Raw genomic sequence first — 22149 nt, 5'->3', positions numbered from 1 at the left:
CGTTCGGCGCCACTGCGACGTCACAGAGCGGCCGCACAATAGAAGCGGAGGGGCGGAGATGAGCGTCCGGAACACCCCGCCCACCTCCTTACTTCCTCATTGCTGGCGGGACGCAGGTAAGCGGTGTTCGTCATTCCCGGGGTGTCACACGTAGCGATGTGTACTGCCTCAGGAATGACTAACAACCGCCGCGCAGAAGGAGGAACGACATTATGAAAGTGAACGACGTGTCAACGAGCAACGATAAGGTAAGTATTTTTGCTCGATAACAGTCGTTCGGAGGTGTCACACGCTATGACATCTCTAACGATGCCAGATGTGCGTCACAAATTCCGTGACCCCGACGACATATCGTTAGATATATCGTAGCGTGTGACAGGGCCTCAAGTCCTATCTTAAGCAGGAGGCTAGGTGTCTTGTATGCCCTGCGAATAAAAAAGACTGGGAGATCCTCTGACATTCTGAGACCGCCATTTTAGGAATCTGCTCCAGTATGTCAGACCACTGGTCTTCAGATAAGGGGTCTATGTTCGCCTCCCATTTATGTTTAACAGTTAGCGAATATCCATCTGTGCAGGTAGTAGCCCCTTATATATTTCAGATATAAGGACTCTAGAAGTTTCAGATGTAGCTAAAGCATAGAGTTAGGCTAAGTTCACATTTCCGCTAAAATGTATCAGTCACAATCCGCTGCTCTTGTAAACAACGGAATCCGTTTAGCGGATTCCGTTGCTCCCATAGACTTGTATGAGCAGCAGATTGTGACTGATGATGCTGCGTTGGACCCTCCGCCCGACTGATCAGTCGTGGAACGACTGACTGCCGGGCGGGAGGAACGCAGCGTGTAACGTTTTTTGAGCAGCGCGATCCGTCGGATTTCGCTGCGCATGCTCTCTGGCTCCCTGCACACGTCACCAGCTTTGGTTGGTTACCCGATATTTACCCTGGTTACGGTGCAAGGAGCCAGCGCTAAGTGGTGTAGGCCCGTAACCAAGGTAAACATCGGGTGCTTTGCTACCCGATATTTAGTCTGGTTACGTGTGCAGGGAGGCCGACACTTCCCCGCTCGGCCCCGCCCCCTCCCACACACCCACACACCCACACACCCACACACCCACACACCCACACACCCACACACCCACACACCCACACACCCACACACACACACACACACGTCCCCAGCCATGCAGACCGCGGCACTGCCACTGACATCCTCAGCGCCTGGCCCCGCCCCCGGCTCCGCCCCCTCCCGCATTCAGCATGTGTATATACACACACACACACACACACACACACACACACACACACACACACACACACACACACACGCACACGTCCCCAGCCATGCAGACCGCGGCACTGCCACCGACATCCTCAGCGCCTGGCCCCGCCCCCGGCTCCGCCCCCTCCCGCATTCAGCATGTGTATATATATACACACACACACACACACACACACACACACACACACACACACACCTGTCCTGCAGTCCCTGCTCGGCTCCCCCCCCCACACACAACGGAATCCGACAAAGAATTCTGTTCTGCCATCCGTTGTACATCGTTGAACAGCGCATCAGTCACATGCGTCAAGCGACACATGTGACTGATACAAAACAACGGAAATGTGAACTTAGCCTTACGTGTTATATTCACGGGCCCCGACCTCATCTGTGTCTCTAATGCTTGTTGTAGTTGTAAATATTGATAAAGTGCATGTGGAAGTTGAAATTCAGTTCACAGTTGTTCAAAGCTCTTAAAGGACATTATTGTGCAGAACTTGGGACACCAGGCAGACTCAGTCTTCCCACCCTTTAACGACCTTCAAGTTTCTGGAAGATCCGGATTCGACCATAATGGCCAATACTCCATTGGTCCACTCATTTTCAAAAGGGATTTGCCCCTATTCCATAACTGATCATGGCTTGTGTTGGGTGTCGTACTCTATTTACCTGTCTCGGTCCCACCTCTAGCTGATATAGCGGATATCTCCATTCTGATCCCTCTCTCACCAACTATCCACTTACATCATATGCCCCCTTCTTTCCCCAACCCCAGAAGTGCTGCATCTGAGAAGCAATAAAAAGTATGAATTTGGTACAACCAGGCCTCCCTCCTCCTTACCCCTCTGCAACACTACAACAACTCCAGCATGTTTCTTCTTCCATTTAAGTTCCCGGAACAATGTATTGACTTTTGTAAACAGCTGCAGCATCAATACCACTTTAACCCCTTCACGACCGGCCGATTTTTCGCTTTCCGTTTTTTTTTTTCGCCATTCTTTTTCTGAGAAACGTAACTTTTTTATTTTTCAGTCAATATGGTCATGTGAGGGCTCATTTTTTGCGGAACGAGCTGTACTTTTAAATGAAACCATCAGTTTTCCCATATAGTGTACTAGAAAATGGCAAAAAAAATCCAAATGCTGAAAAATTGCAAAAAAAGTGCGATAGCACTATGGTTTTTGAGATATTTTATTCACTGTGTTCACTATATGGTAAAACTGATGTCTGGGTGTGATGCCTCAGGTCAGTGCGAGTTCGTAGACACCAAACATGTATAGGTTTACTTTTATATAAGGGGTTAAAAAAAAATCGGAAGTTTGTCCGAAAAAAGTGGCGCACGTTTTACACCATATTCCGTGACCCGTAGCGTTCTCATTTTTCGGGATCTTAGGCTCAATGACGGCTTATTTTTTGCGTCTCGAGCTGACGTTTTTAACGGTACCATTTTTGCGCAGATGCTACGTTTTGATCGGCTCTTATTGCATTTTGCGCAAAAGTTGTGGCGACAAAAAAACGTCGTTTTGGCGTTTGGAATTTTTTTGCAGCTACGCCGTTTACTGATCAGATTAATTGATTTTATATTTTGATAGATTGGGCGTTTCTGAACGCGGCGATACCAAATGTGTGTATATTTTTTATTTTTTTAACCCTTTAATTTTCAATGGGGCGAATGGGGGGTGATTTGAACTTAGGTTTTTTTGTTTTTTTTTTAATTTTTTAAAACTTATTTTTTAACTTTTTTTTTTTATTTTACTAGTCCCCCTAGGGGGCTATTGCGATCAGCATTCCGATCGCTCTGCAGTATCTGCTGATCACAGCTGCAAGGCTGTAAACAGCAGATACGCTCTCTTTCTCTTTTGCTGTGCCCCGGGCACAGCGAAAGTGAAACTAAGTCAGGTGTAGTACAGGAGTCATCACATGACCCTGTGCTACCATGACAACTATCGGGAGTCACGTGATCGCGTCACGTGACTTCCGGTTTCGGCGGTAAGTAAAAACTTTACCGCGATCGCGCTTATAATGGCGCTGTCATGTATTGACAGCGCCATATAAGGGGTTAATCGGCACGAGCAGATAACGATTCTGCTCGTGCCTAGCAGGCACACATCTCAGCTGTGAAAATCAGCTGAGATGTGTGCCGATCGCGGCATGCTGCCGCCGGAGGACCGCGGGCAGTAAGATCATGTCATTTAGGACGTAATTTTACGGCCCGCGGTCGTTAAGGGGTTAATTAAGTTGGTTCTGATAATATTTGATAAAAAGGGAGTCAGTACAAAGTATTGATCTTTACCCTGAATTGCGCCAGTAGGGGGATCAAGATTAAGGGTGTGAAATTCATTTGGGTTTGGGCTTACAGTTATTTGCAAATATTTAAACTCTCGGACTATGGGGACAGGGATCTGTAGATCAGAAAGGTTCACCGGTAGAGGATCTACTGCCATCAGGGCCATTTTGGACCAATTAATCCTGAGACCGGATCGCCGCCCAAATTCCCAAATGGAGGTTCATTGCCAGCAGGACTGAGGATAGCACCCTATCCAAGTATAAGAGCAAATCATCCACGTACAAAAGATATTTTCTGCTCTATAGCCCCACATTTAAATCCCACAATCTCCCTGGACATCCGTATGGCAATCGCCAATGGTTCAATCGCAGTAGCGAATAGCAGGGGGGAATCCGGGCACCCCTGACTAATTCCCCTTTGCAGGGGAAAAGACCCGGAAACCCGTCCATTCACCCTGACCCTCGCCACTGGTGAATCACACAGCAGTTTCACCCAATTAATAAATCTGTGATCAAATCCCTCTCTTCCAAGAACCACCCACAAGAATCTCCACTCTAGACTGTCAAATGTCTTGGCGGGATCTAAAGATAAAATTGCTGTCTCCCCCAAATTCTCAGAGCCAAGCTGCAGTCCGAAACACAGTTTCCTAAGGTTCAAAGATGTGGTACTGCTTGGAATGAAACCCGTCTGATCACTACCCACAATAGATGAGACAACTACGGACATTCTGTCTGCAAGTATCTTGGCTAATAATTTAATAAGAAAAAAGAACTGGATGCACAGCTCTACTATTACTATGCATAAAGCAAAATATGGGTGCAGCATCCTGCATGAAGAGCAAACAGTAATGGAGAAAAGAAAATCTCATGCATAATAGACGCGCAACCCACTATATATAATAATGAACAGTAACGGTGGTCCATATAAAATGACAAATTTTTATTAGGTCCAAAAGACACACACACAAAGAGTGAACATTAAAAACAATTAAAATGTGCATGACTTCCGGTCATGGCGGCACCCATACTCCGGCGTCAGATCCCCTGAATTTGATCACTAATGGTATGCAAATTGTTTTATTGTTGTAATGATTAACGATCTGGGTCCCTATATATACACCTCATGATATGAGGTCCAGGCCACACCCTCCCCTGACGAAGCTGCCCGCAGCGATATGCGTGGGGTCTTCCACGCTCCCTCTGGTACCACCATGACCTCCCTTCTTTGTTCCGTACACAGGCTGTATATTGCAATGGTTTAACCCTCTCCCCCCTCCTTTCACCCTAGAGGGGGTGAGGCTGACTCACAGGGTCCTTATAAGGTATTTCCCGGTCTAGTTTATAACCAGGACACATACTGGTCTCCATTACTGCAGGGCTCTTATGTTTCAGGTGATCCTGGCGTTAGAATTGGCACTGTTTCATTGCCAGTAATACTATATTGGCGGCACTGTATTTGACAAATAATTTGTACATACGACTGACACACAATTTTGTGGTCTTTGGTCTGATATTATCTGATTCTAATTGGTCAACGGCGTCGTATAATTATTATACTAGCTCCAGGTTCTGGGAGCATATTGCATACGAGCATTGTTGTACTTTTTGCCCCTTATATACATTGTTATAGGAGCCCGGGCTGGTCACACAATCCATATTGAGAATTTTAGGAGGTATAGAGAATTATTACTAACTATAACTTGATTTGTCAATACTATTTTGCATTAATCTCTTATGTATGGTGATAACCCCTCCATCTTTAAGGGGTGTAAAGATGTGTATTTCTTGCACATTTTAATTGTTTTCAATGTTCACTTGTGTGTGTGTCTTTTGGACCTAATAAAAATTTGTCATTTATATGGACCACAGTTACTGTTCATTAAAAATAAATTATATATATATATATATATATATATATATATATATATATATATATATATATATATATATATATATATATATATATATATATATATATATATATATATATATATATATATATATATATATATATATATATAATTATTTTTCCCCTCACCCATGAAAGCACTACGTGAGAGAGGGATCCGCCCAGCGAGGACAGAAGACCATTCTGAATAAAAGGGCAGTGCCTCTCCACTTCATCAGTTGGTTTCCTGTCCTTGATGGGAGACCTTGTTCTGAAATACGGCGGTGGAAGAAAGAAGCTTGAAGAGAAGCTGTATTTACCCAGCCCCGTCCGATGTCCGGAAAAGCAGGGCGAGTCTCTCCGCAGCCGCTCTGTCCTCCCCCCTTGCGCTCCCCTGCTGGCAAGGACTTCCGGATACGGCGCGTTCAGTGACGCGCGCAAGGAAACGGAGGCGTGCTTGCGTGACGTCACCAGACGAAGATGGCGGCTCCCACGCAGCAGTGGCGGTGGGGTTTCAGGGCGCAACAGTGGCACTAGCACCCATCGTCTAGACACCGCTGGGTGCATGGAAGCAGGGGAGAGGCGCCAGGTGGGACCGGAAGGCGGAGGATCGCTGTTTACATTGGGCACTTACCGGCAGCATGGGTGCTTCTGCCTCCATCCAAAACTGCATTCAGATAGGAGCGCCGGCAGCGGGCACATACGAACAGTGACCGTTCTAGCAACACGGACCGACCGGGCCACAGCAGCCAGTAGGGCAGATCCTCTCGCGCTCCACAACTTCTGCAAGACCTGTGGATGTTTCGACAAAGCCTCCAGAGCCGGTACCCTTAATCTCCTGTGGTGAGTGAGAGATCTTCGTGAATGTCACCTTACCAATTGGTACCTTCTGGTTTTCACCTTTGTTTCTGCATTATTAGGTGGCTCCTAAAAACCCATAAGGAGTGTCCCTTGTGCAGAGAGCAAATATGGCCTGTGGGCCTAGTGTTGGAGACCCCTAGGTGGGGGGCGTATATGACAATGTTCTGCTTCAACCTTGGATTGACGCGTGAGAGTTCAATATGTGTATACATATGAGATATGGATGACAGAAGTCGTTTTTAACATGCAACCCTTTCCTTGTGGTACATCAGCAGCAGCCTCCACAGTTGTCAACAAAACCGCGATGACATATGGGGCACTCTGAGTTGAGGTCCATTGTTACAGAATGACATGTACACAGGTCAGCTCTGTGTGGACAGCTATCACCGAGAGGGTCGATGGCCATGCTGTACTCGTTATGCCTGCCATCGTTTGGTCGCAGACGCTACGTAGTTTCAGGCCTCGTAGGTACCAGTGTGGGAGACTTGTTGGGTAGGCTGGTTACTGGCAGTTACGGCTCTCAGATAGTTTTTTATTGGTTAGTAGCTCTGGCTGATTAAACCTTAGATTGGAGCAACATGAGAGTCAAAAAAAAACAAAAAACAAAGAAAAGTGGGCAGCATGTATCCATACCACAATTGCGGAAGAATTCCCAGGGTTTTCAGCGGACCTTAGGTCAGTTATCAGATCTGAGGTGCAACGGTTTCTTGGGGGGGGGGGGGGGGGTTAATAGAAAAAAAAAACCGCGGTAGTCCCTGACGGTGCTTCTTCACACTCAGACTCCTCATGCTCAGATAGTGATATGGAAGGGGGGGGGGGGGGGGTGTTTCTTCATCGATGATGTCGGGACTCTGGTTAATGCAGTCGGGGTGTCTATGGGCCTCACAGATGAGATATCTAACAAGTTCCCTGAAGATTTATGTTGGAGGAGAGAAGGAAGCAATTCTTACCTGTACACGTGGCAATAGATGCACTTATTCATAAGGAGTGGGAGCGTCCTGACAAAGCAGGAACTCTCTTCCTCCTCAAACAAAAGTATCCCTTTGATGAAAAAAAACAAAAAAAAAAAAAAACCCCGGCATTATGGGATAACGCCCCAAATGTCGATTCGGATGTTGCAGAATCCTCTAGAATTGCTGAATGACCCCCTTGACAAAAAAGCAGACGGCCGTGTTAAGCACTTGTGGGACACCTCAGCAGGAATTCTGAAGCCAGCTATTGCCAAATACCTGCACAGCCCGTACTTTTGTGATCTGGCTGAAAAATTTTGTAGCTCAGCTGAAGGATTAACTCCTGGAGAGAAATTCCTTTCTACATTACTACTGCTGCAAGGAGCTGCGACTTTTCTTACAGAGTTATCAGCCGATGCTATCAGATTGGGAGCCCATTCGGCAGGATTGTCTACTCTGGCCGGAAGGGCATTGTGGTTGAAGGGCTGTCCAGTAGCCTGCACACTAAGGCTATGTGCCCACACTAGAATGTCCCTGCGGATTTTTTTGCCTGAAAATCCGCGGATTTGCCGCGGATTTGCCGCGGACTTTTTTTTTTTTTTTTTTTCCCCATTCAAAGCCAAAAATCCGCACCAAATCTGCACCAAACAATTGACATGCTGCAGATTTTTCCGGATCAAAATCCGCGGCAAATCCGCCGCGGAAAAATCCGCAGCATGGGCACAGCATTTCCAAAATGCCATTGAAATGGCTTGGAAGTGCTGCTGCTGCAAATTTTCGGCAAATCCGCGGTAAATCCGCGGCAAAATCCGCGGTAAATCCTGTAGCGTGGGCACATTAGCCTAAGACGTTATGTTCAGGGCCTTGTGATGGGTCAGCTCCTTTTTGGTGAAAAGCTGGAATGTGCATTGAGGACTGCATCTGATTCCAAGAAGTCTTCCCGAGGTTATACCTTTTTTCCAGCAGAGCAGATACTCTAGGTGTCTGAATTGGCCCTGGGGGCAATTTGCCTTCCCAACATGTCCGAGTCGAGCTCTGTCCCTGCGGGGCACTATGACATCCTGCTTCCAGATGGGGCCAGATCCACTCCAGGGCAAATCCTGTCTGCTCAAATAGCATTAGGAGGTTCTTAGAAGGGGACATCATTCTCTCCTTAACAGTCAAGGCTTCCCTGCTTGGTGGACGTCCATAGGCAACCTGTCTGTGGGGATTCCTGGCTGACAGCATCAAAAGGTGGTTACTACCGATGCCGGCCAGTCCGACTGGGGAAGCTCACCTCCATGAGCAGATATCCTGGTGCTGGTGGTCAGCACAAGACGCAGCACAGCCCTCTAACCTCCGGGAGCTATAGGCAGTGGAACGAGCACTGAAATCCCCCCTCCAGGGTCGGGATGTTCGGTATTATCGGACAATAAGTCTGCAGTCTCCTACATAAACCACCAAGGGGGACACACTATCCCCATCCCTCATTCAGGCATCTTACAGTCTTTCACTGGGTGGAACAGAATCCCCCTCGGCTCTACACTTAACAAAAGGTTTTTTCGAATGCCAAGGCAGATTACCTCAGTCGCCATCAACTGCGACAAGGGGACAGATCCCTGAATCCACGGATCTTTCAACAGATAGTGACTCTGTGGGAAATGTCGCAGATAGCCCTGTTTTCCTCCAGGCTAAACAGGCAGATTGACCAATTCTGTTCCACGAACCTGGCAGACCAGCCCTTCGCAGTGGTTGCACTTCAGGTTCCGTGGACCTTCAGACTAGCCTCTGCCCTTCCCCCTGTTGTCCTGCTATCGACGGTTATACAAAAGATCGTGGAGGATCGGGCGAGGGTCCTTCTCATCGCCCCTCCTGGCCCAAGGAGGCAAGATACTCTCTCATGAGGACAATGTCGGTTACGGATCCTTGGGTTCTACCGAGGATTCCAGGCCTGTTAGTGCAGGACCCTGTATTCCACGCACGGGAGAAGGGGTTCCATTTAACAGCTTATAACTGACGAGGTCGCTGCTGATGTTCAAAGGGTTCTCCTCTGAACTAGTCTCTTCATTGATGGATTGCCATAAACCGGCTAACACAAAAATTATGGGAGTGTATGGCAAAGTTCCCTTTGTTACAATTAGTCCCTTGGGTCAGAGGTTCCTATTCCATACAAATTAAAATTCTTGTAGAGGGGGTGCCCTAGGGTTAGCAGTGAACACTGAGGGTTCCTGTTCTACCTTAGGAACCTTATGGGTTGGTACCCTGGCAGCAGTCCGGTGGGTTAAAAGGTTATTACAGCTTGTGATGGGACTGCATCAATAGTCAAAAAAAAAAAAAATCAAATCTTTAATTTTTTATATAGCGCTAACATATTCCGCAGCGCTTCGCATACATCAGGAACGCTGTCCCCATTGGGGCTCACAATCTGAAGTCCCTATCTGTGTCTTTGGAGTGTGGGAAGAACCGGAGTACCCGGAGGAAACACGGGGAGAACGTACGGACTCCTTGCGGATGGTGTCCTTGGTGGAATTTGAACACGGGGCCCCAGCGCTGCAAGACTGTAGTGCTGGCCACTGAGCCACCGTGCTGCCCCAGTCATGCCTGAAGTTCCACGGTGGGATCTCAATTAATTTGGATGCCATCACGGGTCCTCCCCTTGAACCTATTGCCGAAATCTCCCTGATGTTGCTAACATTACATACGATTTTGCTAGTGGCCTTGACGTTCGCACGCAGGGTAAGTGATTGCAAGCCTTATCGGTAGTACAGCCCTACATTCGGGTATTCGATGATAAAGTCCTATGAACACCCGATCCAGCCTATCTCCCTAGGTTTGCCTCTCGGTTCCATTACACGCAGGAGATAGTTCTTCCCTCCTTTTGCAGCCACCCTGCAGATACAGGGGTGAACAGTTTTCACGCGTTAGATGTTCATAGGGCCCTACTTCTATTCATCTCAGTGTCACATAGTGTGAGGAAAACAGTCCTTATTCATAGCCTTCAAGGTAGTAGGAAAGATCTGGGGGTATCATAGCACTATCTCTAGGTGGATTAGGGAGGCCGTTGCTTTAGCTTACTCATCTAGTGGGGCTGCCATCCCGGAGGGCATGTGGGCGGGCCCATTCCACCAGTGCGGTATCGACCTCCGGGGCTCAGAAGACGCAGGTATCTATTGACCGGTTTTTGTAGGACTGCTCCCTGGTCCTCACGATCTACTGTTTTCTGTCACTATCGGTTGGATCTATCCTCCTCAGCTGACCTTGTTTTGTAGAAGGGTGCTTGAGACGATGGTCCCTCCCCAATACGTTAGTCTCTGAAAATCTCTCACATGGTGCTGTCATGGGTGAGGGGAAAACACCAAGGTTACTTACCGGTAGCCGGTTTTTCCAGAACCCATGACAGCACCCATATAATCCCTCCCTTCTCACCTTTGGTGTGCACTATTCTGGGTGTGCATGTGTGTGTTATAGTTGGTGATAGAGCTAAGTTCTAACAATTGTTGGAGGTCCTCTCATTCTCGGTCAGCCAACTGATGAAGAGGAGCGGTACCGCCCTATAATTCTGAATGGTTTCCTGTCCTCGCTGGGCGGATCCCTCTCTCACGTGGTGCTGTCATGGGTTCTGGAAAAACCGGCTACCGGTAAGTAACCTCGGTGTTTCTCTTCTCCATTACTGGCTAATAATTTAATGTCTATTGTTAAAAGGGAGAGCCGTCGGTACGATTCTGTTTTTTCCCGGACTTCAGAATTAGGACTGTTAAGGCCTCTGTTTCATAAAAGGTGGTAAAATATTTTGCCTCTATGACTCTTCGAATAATTTAAGCAATAGCAGGGGGTATATGTTTTAAAGCACTCCCCTGGTAGGCCAGTCCATTCCCGGACCCTTTTCATTCTGGGTTTGTCCAAGCACCTGCTCCAACAGAATGTCCCTGTCTAGCAGGTCTCTATCCTCATCACGTAATCTGGAAAGGGGAAGAACATCAAAATAATGTGCAATCTCGTCCACCGGACAGTCACACTTCGAGGTGTATAAACGGGAGTAATATGTACACACTTCTTCCACTATACGCTCACTGTCTTCCACTATGTTACCAGTGCCCGTTACCAGTTTATTAATGTGGGAGGAGCCATCTTGTGCTTTAAAGGAGTTGTCCGACAAACTCAAAAAATTTTGGTAAGGTAATCTGTGCTGTATTGTTATATAAAACACCTCTACATTGTTATTTTTGTTTTCTAACTTTTGTTCCTCTTGAATTATCCCTGTATTCTCTGCAGCTCTTTGTTTACATTCAGCTCCAAGAACTAACAAAGTTAAATAGATGGGTAGAGTGCTCACAAAAGGGACTAACATGTAATCTCAACCCTATTTTAAAATGTGCAATTTTTATTAATATTCATTAAAATGTACTCACAAACAGACACACAAACATAAATGAGAATGGATCACGGTATCCTTGTAAATAACCAAGGAGTTTTATATACACACTCACTTTAGGAAAGGGAAGGGAAACTAATATAGCCCTATAAGGGTAGTGTATCCCTACCTAACAACGGAGGGTATTACAAATGGTAATATTCCTAAAATTGCACATTTTAAAATAGGGTTGAGATTACATGTTAGTCCCTTACATTCAGCTCCAGCAAACTTGACTTCTTCCTGTGCTAAACCTCCCAGTCAGAGCTGGCACTGCCCGGCCTCACTGTCCAGCTCCGTTCTGTCCCGACCCCTACCCCCATAGGGAACACATGTAGGCTACATTCACATGACCGTTCCATTTTTGCGGTCTGCAAAAAAGGTCCGTTTTTTTCACGGATGCATCCGTTTGGCATCAGTGTGACATCCGTTCCGTATACGGTCCGTGTGCCTTCCATTTTTTTTTGCGGACTGCAAAAAACGGAAGCAGCAAGAAAGATAAATTGATGAGTAGGCATAGAGATGGATAGATAGATATAGACAGAGATAGAGGAATGAATGAATGAATGAATGAATGAACGAACAGAGGGATAGATAGATGGATAGATAGATGAGAAAGATATAATGTCCTACCCCCCTGCATATTCCAAGCTGGCACCCTTTAGTGACTTTCATGTGGATCTAAATGGTGCTTAGCCTTGTATTTAGGCAAAAAAAAAAAAAATAATTAAAAAAAAAAACGACGTGGGGTCCCCCATATATCTTTTCTAGCCAGCTCAGGTAAAGCAGACGGCTGCAGCCTGCAGACCACAGCTGGCAGCTTCACCTTGGCTGGTAATCCAAAACAGAGGGCACCCCACGCTGTTATTTTAAATTAAATAAATAATTTAAAATAAAAAACACGGGGCCCCCCCCAAATTGGATCCCCAGCCAAGGTAAAGCAGACAGCTGTGGTGTGGTATTCTCAGACTAGGGAGGTCCACTGTTATTGGACACTCCCCAGCCTAAAAATAGCAGGCTACAGCCGCTCCAGAAGTGGCGCATCCATTAGATGTGCCAATCCTGGCGCTTTGCCCCAACTCATCCCATTGCCCTAGTGTGGTGGCAAACGGGGTAATATATGGGGTTGATGCCAGATGTGTAATGTCACCTGGCATCAGGCCCTGGGGTTAGTGATGTCAAGCGTCTATCAGATACCCGACATCACCAACCCACCCAGTCAGTAATAAAATAAAAAAAAAAAAAAAAAAAAAGTTTACCCAGATTTGCATGTCAACATGGTCCTGCCCATGTTGACATGAAATGACCGGAAGCAGCAAAAACGCGGCAGGAGCGGTCACATGACTGCTCTGAGCCTCGGGAGTGGGGCTGACAGCAGGGCAGGTAAGTGGTCACTATCTACTTACCTGCCGCAATGTAGCCAAATAGGGAATATAAAAAAAAAAAACAAAGTCAAAATAAGCTGGATAACCCCTTTAATGATTGTGGCTAGTAGGTGTCCCACATCTCTATGAAAAATTTTTGATTGAGAAAAAAAAAAACAAAACGCATATTAGTTGCCACCAACAGGAGATTTCCCCTCAGTGCTACTTGCGCATTCTCCAGGCTTTTCCTCTATTGGATTCAGTATCACAGAAGCCTGCGCAACAGACAATTCTTAAGTACTGAGTATATTGTCTAATTTGGATTTTGCGGGAACATATTTCCCTGATATAGAGGCCCTGTACAACGGCTTTCATAGAGTCCCATAGTGAATGTGATGGTGAGGAGCCCTTGTTCAGGTTGAAAAATTCTAATACATGTGTATTCAGTATCTGAATCCAAAAGGAGTTAAGTCTCCAAACAGGTCTGGACAGCGTGAGGGTGTTCCCCCATGAAAGTTTAAAACGTAGTGTTGAGTGGTCAGATACACTTTTGGGTAGATAAGCGACCGACCATGTGTATGAGGTCATGAGTGAGTTGCCAATAGCCCGGCCTATCCGTGACAGTGTGGAGCGAGCTAGAGTAACAGGAAAACTGCTTAGCTGTGGGGTTTTTTTTGTTTTGTTTTTTTTACACACCATAGATCCACCATGCCTACTTCTTCTAATGTCCTAGCAAAAGAAGTTGGGGCAGCATTGTCCGATATGTTACCTGTGTGGAGCTTATCCAGATATGGATGTAAATAAGTATTGAAATCTTCCATCAGGAGGGTTGGTACAGCAGGGCAGGAATTAAGGTAAGTATCCATTTCACCGGCTCCGCTGAGTAAGGTGGGGGAATGTACACTGCTACCAGGATAATTTGTTTATTATACATCATACAATGTATACAAACAAATCTCCCCCCCCCGGATCTATTACCGATTTTATACAGGAGAATGGGATGGATCTATGCACCAATACGCTCATATCCCTTGCATGAGTTGAATACATGGAGTGATACTCGGGCACAAGCCATGCCCTTCTCAGCCAATGGATATTATCTTTCACTATATGTGTTTCAGACAGGCACAAAATAGCTAAAAAGAATTGCTGCAAATGGGTAAAAGCGGGGCATTTCGTTTGCATCCCCAAACCCCCTAACATTCCATGCCACAATATTTATCAGTGTCGCCATAGGTATAGACTATAAAATGAATCAGGGGTATACTACTGTCTATGGAGGCAGGGAAGTGGATCCCATTGTTGCACGCTATTTGTGAGCAGAGCGACATCGCCAAACTGTACTGCATAGGACCTAAAGAGAAAGTAGGATAGAAAAGAAGAAAACAAAAAGAGGAGAGGAAATAGAGAAAAACAATACTGCACAACAGTGCACAGCATACTGTCCTCCCAACATTTGAACCATATACATTTCTCTCCAGTAGAGAAAATCGGGGCTAGACACCAGCCCGGGACCTATGCAGGCAGCAGGGGACCCACAGTTCATCTCATCAGTGGGTGTCAGTCGACAACCAGGTTCCCCTTACCCGGGGTCCTAAATAAATGTATTAGGACATACCAGCATAGCATCCTTCAGAAAAATGGCGAAGTGCCATTTCTTAATTACATTTCGAACTCAGGAACTGGCAAAATATTTTCAATCTTCTTATAGCCTTCTCCTGCTTTATGGTCCTCCACCATTTTCAGAGTGCTAGGCAGCTGCTTAGAAGAACCCATGGCTGCTTTTTTACACAAGGTTAGAGGAGGCTGGGTGTTTATAAATAAAATATTTGAAACTAAAGCTGTGAAATTTGCATCACCTGGCCTTTCCTATCAATGATCGTGAAAAAGCCATAACCCCAACAAGCTAATTAAGGTCTGAAACCTTGGTCAAAAATTATCTGAGCACACAAATCTCCAAGAGTGACTTTTGAATCAGCCTATTTTCCCTTGTAATTTTTCAAATGTAAAAGATGAAAATTGTTTTTGCCTAAAATACAAAAGGAAATGTGTCATCTACCAGGACCAGGCAGCAGACAGGGGCGGGAGTAACTAGCAAAACCCGACCCGCATATTATATTTCAGAGGCTGCCATCTATCAAATAGCAGTGCATTGCTGTAACTTTACTTGCACAAATTTCTGAAATAAAACACCCCATCTCAGAACAAAAAGCTATGCTTACATTCAGCATCCTAACACCAGTATAGCAATAACTTTACTTTATATATGAAAATCCTGCTGGTTCGTTCTTTTTAACTTTTCAGAATAAGTAATTTTGACCAGGGGTGCCCAATCTTTCACATGCCACTGTATATGGAACACTATGATCCAAGCGAGAAGATTAAGAGGCTTACCTGCTCAGGAGATCATCTTGTTTTTCTTTAGCTTCCTCATATTTCTCAGCAAGACGTTCAGCCATTTCTTTGAGGCTTTTTCTAAATTAAAAATAAAAAAAAAAAAAAAAAAAAAAAAGGATGCAAATATGATCAAACTCTGTAGTTTAATTTCTTAAGGACAGGACAATTTTTCATTTTAGCTTTTTTTTTTTTTAGCTTCCCCATGTTCTAAAGAGACCTTTTGTTTTTTTATTTTTTTTTTCAGCCACATATGGGCTTAATTTTTTGGGGACGAGTTGTAGTTTTAAATATGCTCAATAAGAAAAAAAATGTTTTGAGTGAAATGAAGGAAAAAAAAAAAAAAAAGTAATTTTTTTAATTTTGGTTTTTACAACAGTGTAGCAAAAGCAAAAAGAATGGGAAATACTTTTCAGGTATGAATAGGTAAGCATGTTACCAAATTCAGGTTTTTGTTTTTTTTTTTTTACAGAGTTTGTCGTTCCGTAAAAATTACCTAGCAGCATTATTAGTAAAATCACAATGATGCAAAAAAAATTTAGATTTTCCATTATTTTTAGTGATGGAAAAAAAATATATTAAATATATTCTAGTATGTTATTTTCTGAGACCTGCATCTTTTTATTTTCAGATAGATTGTACAGTATGAGGTCTTGTTTTTGTGTGGTGAGCTGATAAATAATTTTTTTTGTACCATTTTTTTTTCATTGGGGGAGGGGGATTGTTTGCTTCTTACGGTGTTTATGCAAGTATGGCATTTTATGCAAGTTTATGGAGTTTACAAATTAGGTTAAATATTCTATGTTTTGATACTGAATATTTGTGATTAGACAAGACACAAGTTCATGTCCTGCAACACTACAGCATTGCAGTATATAGTTAAAATCTGCTATATTTTTAACACTAAGGTTCAGATACGGCTTTAAAGAAGGCAAATAAGTAATTTTATTATAAAGGTTAATATGAAATACAAACTTAAAAGGAAAAGTATGATATTGCGTACACTTTTGTATATTGAACATACAAAGGTTAAGTACAGTTAAATATACTTACATCACCAAGGAGCTTTGGACATCATCTGTCTGGAAGTCAGAGAAGCATGACATAGACAGAGACTCCTGGACATCACTGACCGGACGTCTCACGGTGCAGGAAACACGAGCTTCTGTCTGTGCTATACTTCAGCTGATCTTAAAAAGGCTTGAACAATATTACAAGCCTTAAAGTTAATGTGTTGTAGTCTTATTGATCCATGCCCTTTGATGGCCAGTCATTGGGCATAGATGAACCAGAGATACACCACACATCAGACAATGGGGTAATAAACCCACAGCATTCAAGTCTCCCAAGAATACACATCAGGTATTTGAGCTAGGTAAATGGATATATTGTTTGTCTGTATATTCAAGACAAACACACAGAAATCCTTAAGTATATACAAGATTTTGTAACCATGTACACTTTGTCTGTCTGATTAATCAATGTTATAGTATAACAATTTATAAACTCAAAAATAGCCATTTTTATATTTGCAATACAAGCATTGCAGTATATAGTTAAAATCTTGTGGGGGGACCCTTTTTTTTTTTCTTCCCTCTACTTCACTTTGTCTGGGAGAGGGCCCTATTTTGATCTTGATCGGATTGTTTTGTTGTTGCAGTTATCAAATGTTTTAGCTAATGTATTCATATATTTTGTTGCTGTCTCCCTGGTGGAGTGTTTGTCTGGGGGTTACGGCGTTTCCGTTGCTAGACTCACCCCACTAGGGACACTTGTTTTTCAAGTGTGACTGTATTGACCCATCTTGGGCCTTTTACAGTCTTTTTTGCCTCGACCTAGGAGCGAGGCCATAGCCTATACTCTTAGTAGGCTTTCCTCTAAGTTTTTCAGTCTCTACTTTTTCTTGCTTGTACTCCCTATTTTATCTCTTACCTCGCCTTCTTCCTTGTTCTGCCTACCTCTCTCATTCCTCCCCCGACCCCCGCCTCTCCTACCCCTTTACCGCTTGGGACTCTCTACATTTTAGAAATCCAAGTTTTACTTAAACGGTACACACTATGGTCTCCTTGAAGTTTGCATCGCTGAATGTACAAGGGTTCAATACCCCACAAAAGCGCAATCAGATCCTGCACGGTATGCACAAAATGGGAGTCCAGGTACTCCTGCTACAGGAGACTCACTAAGTGTGGTCATGTGCCGGATATCCCCAAAAAATACTACCCGCTTTGGCATCATGCCCCCAACCCCTTGGCGAGATCAAAAGGGGTCAGTATTGCGCTACATAAAAATTTTCCATGCACGGTGACAGAAGTTAGCACTGATCCACACGGCAGATTCCTATTTGTCAACTTAGTACTCTATAACCAAAAATACACAGTCGCTAATTTTTATCTTCCTAATAAAAGGTCAGACTGTTGCCGGGGCTAGGTTCCTGAGGAGACTGGAGACTTTTGCAACTGGACATCTGATCATTGGTGGAGATTTTAAATTTACCTCTGAACCCGAAGCTCGACACGTCGGCTGGTAAGTCTGTGATTTCACAGTCAGCTAGCATCTCTTAGGTCCGCAATGCATTTGAGTAGGGTTGTTGACATCTGGCGTCTGCTCTATCCATCGGTCAAGGACTTTTCTCATTTTTCGGCGGTACACAATTCGTATAGCCGTATTGATTTTTTTCCTGATTAGCTATAACCTACTCTCCTGGTCCCCCACTGCTTCCATCGGCCCAGTGACTTGGTCTGACCATGCCCCTGTCTACGTGACTCTGAATCCCCCAGACTCTCCTTCTAAGTCGTGGAACTGGAGACTCAACCCTAATCTTCTCCTAGATGCAGACGTTAAAGAAAAAGAGAATTTTGTTTACTTACCGTAAATTCTTTTTCTTGTAGTTCCGTATTGGGAGACCCAGACATTGGGTGTATAGCTTCTGCCTCCAGAGGACACACAAAGTACTACACTCAAAAGTGTAGCTCCTCCCTCTGAGCTTATACACCCCCTGGAGAACCAGATCTAGCCAGTTTAGTGCAAAAGCTGAAGGAGAATAGCCACCCACAAGTAAAAACAGAGCAAGAACCGGAACAACCGGAGACTCTGTCCACGACAACAGCCGGTGATAACACGCGGAACAAGAAACTGCCAACAGGCAACAGGGAGGGTGCTGGGTCTCCCAATACGGAACTACAAGAAAAAGAATTTACGGTAAGTAAACAAAATTCTCTTTTTCTTTATCGTTCCTATGGGAGACCCAGACATTGGGACGTCTCAAAGCAGTCCATGGGTGGGAATAAACAAAAAAACAAAGAAGTAGGCGGAGCCTAACTTCACAAATGGGCGACAGCCGCCTGAAGGATGCGTCTGCCCAAGCTCGCATCTGCCGAAGCATGAGCATGCACTTGGTAGTGCTTTGAAAAGGTATGCAGGCTAGTCCAAGTGGCAGCCTGACAGACTTGCTGAGCCGTAGCCTGGTGCCTAAAAGCCCAAGATGCACCGACAGCTCTGGTCGAGTGTGCCTTGATCCCCGGCGGAGGAGGCACCTGAGAACACTGGTAGGCATCCGAAATGGTCGACCTAATCCAACGGGCTAAGGTCGGCTTAGAAGCAGAGAGGCCCTTACGCCGACCTGTGGTTAGCACAAAAAGAGAGGTGCACCGCCTAAGAGCAGCGGTGCGAGACACATAGATCCGGAGAGCCCGCACCAGATCCAGAGTATGCAACGCTTTTTCAAAGCGATGAATAGGAGCCGGACAAAAGGAAGGAAGGGTAATGTCCTGGTTAAGGTGGAAAGGAGAAACCACCTTAGGAAGAAAGTCCGGAGTCGGACGGAGAACCACCTTGTCTTGATGAAAAACCAAAAAAAAGGTGACTCCGAAGAGAGCGCAGCCAAAACAGAAACTCTCCTGAGGGAAGTTATGGCCACTAGAAAGACCACTTTCTGTGAAAGACGAAACAAAGAAACCTCCCTAAGAGGCTCAAAGGGGGGTTTCTGCAAAACCTTGAGAACCAAATTGAGGTCCCAGGGATCCAAGGGCCGCCGGTAAGGCGGAATGATGTGAGACGCGCCCTGCAAGAAGGTGCGGACATGAGCCAGCCGGGCGATACGCCGCTGGAACAGTACTGACAGAGCCGAAACTTGTCCCTTGAGAGAGTTGAGGGACAGTCCAAGCTGCAGACCGGACTGTAGAAAGGACAGAAGGGTCGGCAAGGAAAAAGGCCAAGGAGAATGGCCGGAAGAGCGACACCAGGACAGGAAAATTTTCCAAGTCCTGTGATAGATCTTGGCAGAGGAAGACTTACGGGCCAGAGTCATAGTGGAGATGACTTCAGGGGGGATACCGCAAGCCGTCAAGATCCAGGACTCAAGAGCCACGCCGACAATCTGAGAGCCGCAGAATTCTGGCGGAAAAATGGAACTTGTGAGAGAAGGTCTGGACGGTCCGGAAGATGCCACGGCACCTCTACGGACAGATAGAGCAGGTCTGGATACCAAGCTCGCCTGGGCCAGTCCGGAGCAATGGAGGATGACTCGACGGCCCTCCATTCTGATCTTGCGCAGAACTCTGGGCAAGAGAGCTAGAGGGGGAAACACGTAGGACAGACGAAACTGGGACCAGTCTTGAACCACAGCATCCGCGGCGAATGCCTGAGGATCGTCGGAGCGAGCCACGTAAACCGGAACCTTGTTGTTGTGACGGGATGCCATTAGGTCCACGTCCGGAGTGCCCCACTTGCGGCAGATTGACTGAAACACTGCCGGGTGCAGGGACCACTCGCCACTGTCCACGGTTTGACGGCTGAGAATCTGCCTCCCAGTTTTCCACGCCTGGGATGTGGACTGCGGATATGGTGGACTTTGAATCCTCCGTCCATTGAAGGATGTGTTGTACCTCCAACATTGCCAGGCGGCTGCGTGTCCCGCCTTGGTGATTGATGTAGGCAACCGCTGTCGCGTTGTCTGACTGGACTCGGATGTGCTTGCCCGCCAATAGGTGGTGAAAAGCTAGGAGAGCCAGAAGCACGGCTCTGGTTTCCAGCACATTGATCGAGAGGGCTGACTCGGACGGAGTCCAAGTGCCCTGTGCTCGGCGGTGGAGACATTCCGCTCCCCAGCCGGATAGACTGGCATCCGTGGTGAGGATCACCCAGGACGGGGCCAGGAAGGAGCGTCCCTGAGACAGAGAGAGGGGCCGAAGCCAACACTGAAGAGAGCTCCTGGTCTGTGGCGACAGAGCCACTAACCTGTGCAAGGAGGAAGGCCGCTTGTCCCAACAGCGGAGAATGTCCAGCTGCAGTGGACGCAGATGGAACTGGGCAAAGGGAACAGCCTCCATTGACGGCACCATCTGACCCAGCACCTGCATCAGGTGCCTGATGGAATAACGGCGGGGCCTCAGCAGAGAGCGCACCACCAGTTGGAGGGACTGCTGTTTGATTAAGGGCAACTTCACAAGTGCCGGCAGAGTCTCGAACTGCATCCCTAGGTACGTGAGCCTCTGGGTCGGAGTCAGAGTGGATTTGGGCAGATTGACAAGCCACCCGAATTGGGCTAGAGTGGCGAGAGTGAGCGAGACACTCCGCTGACAGTCTGCGCTGGATGAAGCCTTGACTAGAAGGTCGTCCAGGTAAGGAATCACTGCCAACCCCTGGAGGTGCAGAACCGCAACCACTGCTGCCATGACCTTGGTGAATACACGAGGGGCCGTGGCTAACCCGAAGGGAAGAGCCACGAATTGGAAAGATTCCTCTCCGATTGCAAAACGTAGCCAATGCTGGTGTGAAACTGCAATTGGCACATGGAGATAGGCATCTCTGATGTTGATGGATGCCAGGAAATCCCCTTGGGTCATTGAGGCAATGACTGACCGCAGAGACTCCATGCGAAAATGCCGCACCTGAACATGCTTGTTGAGAAGCTTGAGATCCAGGATGGGCCGGAAGGAACCGTCCTCTTTGGGGACTAGGAAGAGATTTGAGTAGAAACCTCTGAACCGTTCCCGGGCGGGAACCGGTACAATTACTCCGTTGGCCTGCAAGGATGCCACGGCCTGAGAGAGAAGGCGGCGGCCTTGGAGCAGGGGGGAGTTGACAGAAAAAATCTGTCTGGCGGGTTGGAAGAGAATTCTATCCTGTAGCCGTGGGAGATGATATCCCGCACCCACTGATCGGAGACGTGTTGAAACCACGCGTCGCCAAAGTGGGAGAGCCTGCCACCGACTAAGGACGTTGCTGGCGCGGACAGATAGTCAAGAGGAGGCTGCCTTAGTGGCAGCAGCTCCTGCGGTCTTCTGTGGACGCGCTTTTGTGCGCCAGTTGGATTTTTGGTCCTTGGCTGAGTTAGTGGATGAGGCCGAGGGCTTAGAGGACGACCAGTTGGAGGAACGAAAGGAACGAAACCTCGACTGATTCCTACCCTGGACAGGTTTCCTGGTTTTAGTTTGTGGCATGGAAGTACTCTTCCCGCCAGTAGCTTCCTTAATAATTTCATCCAGCTGTTCACCGAACAGCCTGGACCCAGCAAAAGGGAGTCCAGCAAGGTACTTCTTTGAAGAAGCATCTGCCTTCCACTCTCGAAGCCACAAGATCCTGCGGATAGCGAGGGAATTAGCCGAAGCCACCGCAGTGCGGTGAGAAGCCTCCAGCATGGCAGACATGGCATAGGATGAAAAAGCTGAAGCTTGGGAAATTAAGGTAACCATTTCGGGCATAGATTCCCTGGCGAGGGAATGCATCTCCTCTAG

At 46.4% G+C, this 22149-nt stretch overlaps 1 protein-coding gene across 1 annotated transcript in view; it reads right to left on the bottom strand.

The window, feature by feature from the left end:
* Positions 1 to 22149, bottom strand: part of NUP88 (nucleoporin 88) — a 155212-nt gene that overhangs the window by 18249 nt on the left and 114814 nt on the right. The window contains exon 14 of the mRNA XM_075336385.1: positions 15416 to 15496. Coding sequence (XP_075192500.1) covers positions 15416 to 15496 — 81 coding nt within the window. The remainder of the gene's footprint in view (positions 1 to 15415; positions 15497 to 22149) is intronic.

The sequence above is a fragment of the Anomaloglossus baeobatrachus genome, chromosome 2 (assembly GCF_048569485.1).
Source record: "Anomaloglossus baeobatrachus isolate aAnoBae1 chromosome 2, aAnoBae1.hap1, whole genome shotgun sequence".
Lineage (NCBI taxonomy): Eukaryota > Metazoa > Chordata > Amphibia > Anura > Aromobatidae > Anomaloglossus > Anomaloglossus baeobatrachus.
This window is presented reverse-complemented; position numbering and strand designations above follow the sequence as displayed.